Here is a 4,268-nt window from a genome sequence, read left to right as displayed (position 1 = left end):
CCGCCGGTGACGGGTGGCCGCGCCGGGGGCGGGAGGGCTGCTGTGGTAGGAAGGGAGGTGCACTCGGCCGGGCGCGCCGCCCCAGTGCTCTGTGGGATACTGGAAGTCTCGAGCGTCTCCTCCCGGTTCCCAGCCCTCCTCAGGCCCGCACTCATAGAAACAGTCACACACCCCCTGCCTCCCCTCTCTTCCCTCGCCGCCTCCCCCTTCCCCCTCGCGATAAGAAGACCCGGCGGCAGGAGAGGGGATGAAGATGGCGGACGCGAAGCAGAAGCGGAACGAGCAGCTGAAGCGCTGGATCGGCTCCGAGACGGACCTCGAGCCTCCCGTGGTGAAGCGCCAGAAGACCAAGGTGAAGTTCGACGATGGCGCCGTCTTTCTGGCTGCCTGTTCCAGCGGCGACACGGACGAGGTCCTCAAGCTGCTGCATCGCGGCGCCGACATCAATTACGCCAATGTGGACGGACTCACTGCCCTGCATCAGGTCTGTGCGCCCCGCCGCCGGGTCTCCCGAGCCTGGGGTCCTCGTAGCCCGCGCGGCGAGGCCTCCTCGCGGCTCGCGGCTCCCGGCTCCCGGAGGCTGGGGGCGGCGGGAGACTCCCTGCTGCGGGGCGAGGGGGCGGCTTCTCCCGAGGAGGGAGGGAGAGAAGTGGCGGAGGAGGCGCAAGGCTCCGGGCCCCGTTCAGACCGGTCGCTGTTGGAGTTGGGAACCGACCGGCTCATTTCCGGGGCTTAGGGAAAAGGGGACTGTGGTCCCTTGGGGCCCAGGGCTATTTGTGGACCTGTGTCTGATACGTGGGGTCGAGACCGGGTCTGTGTATTGGATTGTGTCGGGGTACCGGTGTCACCGGTATGTTGGGAGGGGGCGCTGACGAAAAACACAAACAAGAGGGCGCTTTGGGCAGCTGGACGTAGTCGGCTGGTAGGTGGGCATTGGATGCGTTGTACTTTTTAGGACTTGATTGCAAATGATGATGATAATAATAGTAATCAAGAGCCCTCAGCCGAGTGCCCTGAGCAAACGATTTCCTGTTTTCTCCTTTATTACTCTTGGTCACTGGGGAGAGGAAAACGGGGTGTAATTAGTTGATCTGCATCGTCTGAGCGACAGAGGAATTGGAACGTGTGGTCTAAAGGAGCGACCCCAAAGGGTTCCCCTGGACCCGAACGTATTGAGTCCGGTGCTCGAAGAATTTGCCGCAGTGTCAGTGATCCTTGAGCTCTAGGTTCTGGGGTGTGCACAGGGGCAGGAAAAAGAAGAAAACAGGGCACTCTTCAAAGCCTGTTACCAAGTTCTGATTTTTCTTTTGGGAGTGGGAATTTAAAAGGCTGGTCTCAAACTTTTCTCAAAATGGATGCTTTGTACATGTTAAAGTTTTATTGTAGTCTGATGGGGATCTCGCAGTGTTAGCCAAATAAGGAGAAACTATTGGCAATCCAGAGATAATGTAGCGTTGCCTTTAACAGGCCAAAAGCAATACAACCCGTAGAGTTCTGCATAAAAAGCAATTTCTAAGCGATAGTAATAGGTGACAACATAGTCTCTTTCCATTTTTTTATTGGGCAACTCGGAATTACTAAAAAATCTACAATGAAAAGCCTTGGACTAACTGAGATTTGCTTTGATTGCATGTGGAAGATGTAGCTTTGAATAATACCGTATTAAAAACTTGTTTGGGGTGATGAAACTTAAGGGTTTATATTTCATGAATATTGATGCCATTTTAAAAGAAAGGTGAATAATGGCATTTCACTGCTTCCTGTTTAAGTGAATGATGACTATATTAAGTTTTATTTAATTAAATTCTCATATACTTGGCTTGTGGCCTTTGTTTACAAAGTTGACTGGATGGATTGAAATGATTGGCACTTTGCAGGACAAGTTGAAATTCAGGATGTAGCACCCAGTGAAATATAGCGTTTAGCTCTTTCTCTTCTGTTAATTTAGGTTCTCTAATGTGCAGCAAACTTCTGTTTAGCTGAAGTTCTTTTTACAGGTATAATTACAGATTCAAAAAATGGTTTGGAGAATGAAAGCAATTTTTCACATTAAAAATGATAATGTAATTATGTAAGATGAAAAATACTTTCGAATTTCATATATTTTTAGTATGAAATTGCTTCTGAAAGAACTATTATATGTCTGAGATCATTTTAATTGGGTAATGGTTCATATCAATATATCTTATTAAAGTTGTCGAAGGTAAATTTAGAATTGCTGTTGATGTGGAGGAACCTAGTCATTTTGACTTGGTGGAAGAGGAATATTTCTGTTACATTTAAATTAATACTGGTTTAGGTAGTAAGAGAAAGTACATATAATGGGCTTCTTAAGATCTTTTTCTTTCCTCCCAACTTGCACTCATTGCAAGAATTATCAGATTTACCAGTGTCGTCTTAATTAGATTCAGTGGTTGTTGTAACATTATGTAGATAGTCTTTATTGCGTGTTTTGTTTTAATTTACAGCACATAAGTAGAAGTTTCTAACTTATGCCATTTTCCTAAAACCCTTTTTTGTAATTTATTTGCACATTCCTTAAATCAATAAAGCCAAAGTCTTTAAAAGATCAAGTATTAAAAATTTTATTATGTTTTCTTCGCTGTAATTTCTCATTTATCTTGTACTTTTTTTTCCTGTTGTAACTGTAAGAACAAGGGGTTCACATTGGGCAAATTCAAGACACCAGGTACTGAAAATTGATCAATGAAAAACATTTTTTAAAAAAAGACCCAAGAAAACTTTAAGCTTTTAAGAAGTATTAAAATTACCTTCTGATTAGTTAAGTAGTTCTTTACTTTAACGTCTCACAAGATCATTGAATATGTAAAATGTTTTTACCTGGTTAATTATTGGTTAGTCTTTATTAATATTCATTTTTTAAAAATTTTTGATTGAGTGTGTTAAATTTCATTGCTAAGAGAAAAGTTATGGGAACATCTCCACTCACAAATATACTTCTTAATTTAATACTTTGCATTTTAAATATAAACAGTTTATATTTAAAAGTTTATTCATTGAATGAACTCTTAGAAGTTATAAAAGATAGTCCACAGCTATCTTTTCTGTATGGAAATGTCATCCTACAGGGAGAATAGGCAGTGGTTATTTTGTTGTCATCGTTATTGTTGTTTGGGTGGGGTTTTTTTGTTTTGTTTTTTATCACTTCCTATTCTGGTGTGTAGAGTAGCTGGAAAACAGTGCAAAGTTAAATTTATGATACAAATTTCTGCTTTGTAAAACAGGTGTAGAATACAATTTCAGTTTTATCAAGCAATAATCAGCTTTAGATTTTATAGCTATATGATAGTTTATAGTAGAAGATTAATAAGATTATGTATAGGATATCATTTGCTGATCCTTACTGGTGTTTGTAACTTGCAAGACAAATTTCTTACAAATTTGAGTTTAGTCTTTTGATCTTGACCTTGAAATCTTGTCATCTTCTATGAATGGCTTCCAAGTCAATTTCCCAGTTGCTGTTTTTGCAGAGCTGCAGTCGCGCATTTTAATTTTTATTTTTATTAAATATATGGAGATTTTATATTTAAAAACATATCTTTAAGTAGTAATACAGGCCTACACCCCCTCTATCGTAGAATGACCGTTACTATATTGACGTTAACTTTTTGAGATTTTTTTCAAAGAATTCTTATTGTTGAAAGATAGATTTTTCAGTTACAATTTAGTTTTGTAATCTATTTTTATCATTTAACAGTAATTTAGATGGATATATTTTTTCATATTTTTAGACTTTACTGGCATCCTTTTTCCTATTAATTCAGTTAGGCAGTTTTACATCCTTGTCAGGAATTTAAATTCATCCTAAAACATTTTTCCTCACCAAGACTGCTCGTCTCTTGATGCCCCTGTTTCTGTTAATGATGTTATTGGTCTCTTGGTTATGTCAAGTTAACCATTTTAGATGTTTATTCATTCCTTTTGTCCACATGTATCTTCAGTTTTTTTGCAATTACTTTTGCATCCTTTTCTTTTTTTTTGCTGTTCTTATCAACCTATTTCATACCTTTATTATTTTTTCCCTATAGTATAGCTTGTTTCCCTTCCTCTTTTCTCTGGTTCCATCTACCATGCAAATTGCTGTCAGGCTTACAACTGTAACACTTTGTTTCATTCCTCTCTTTAAATTTAGACTTAAAATGGGTCCTTGTCTCACTTATACTTGACGCATTTTCATTGTGTTGTACACTTTACTGTAGAAGTTGGGTAACTTCCATTAGAACTAGAGTTTTACTTTTTTTTTTTTT

The 4,268-nt window shown here is 40.0% G+C and overlaps 1 protein-coding gene across 4 annotated transcripts in view; it reads left to right on the top strand.

The window, feature by feature from the left end:
- Positions 1-10: 10 nt before the first annotated feature.
- The window catches only part of Ppp1r12a (protein phosphatase 1 regulatory subunit 12A), a 129,408-nt gene continuing 125,150 nt past the window's right edge, over positions 11-4,268 (top strand). For all 4 annotated transcript variants that reach the window (XM_010639512.2, XM_010639514.2, XM_010639511.2 and 1 more), the window contains exon 1: positions 11-484. In XM_010639512.2, coding sequence (XP_010637814.1) covers positions 248-484 — 237 coding nt within the window. In that variant the 5' untranslated portion in view covers positions 11-247. The remainder of the gene's footprint in view (positions 485-4,268) is intronic.

Source organism: Fukomys damarensis, unplaced genomic scaffold (assembly GCF_012274545.1).
Source record: "Fukomys damarensis isolate Sample0158 unplaced genomic scaffold, DMR_v1.0_HiC HiC_scaffold_15, whole genome shotgun sequence".
Lineage (NCBI taxonomy): Eukaryota > Metazoa > Chordata > Mammalia > Rodentia > Bathyergidae > Fukomys > Fukomys damarensis.
Note: the sequence above shows the minus strand (reverse complement) of the source record. Positions and strands in the feature narration are given on the sequence as shown.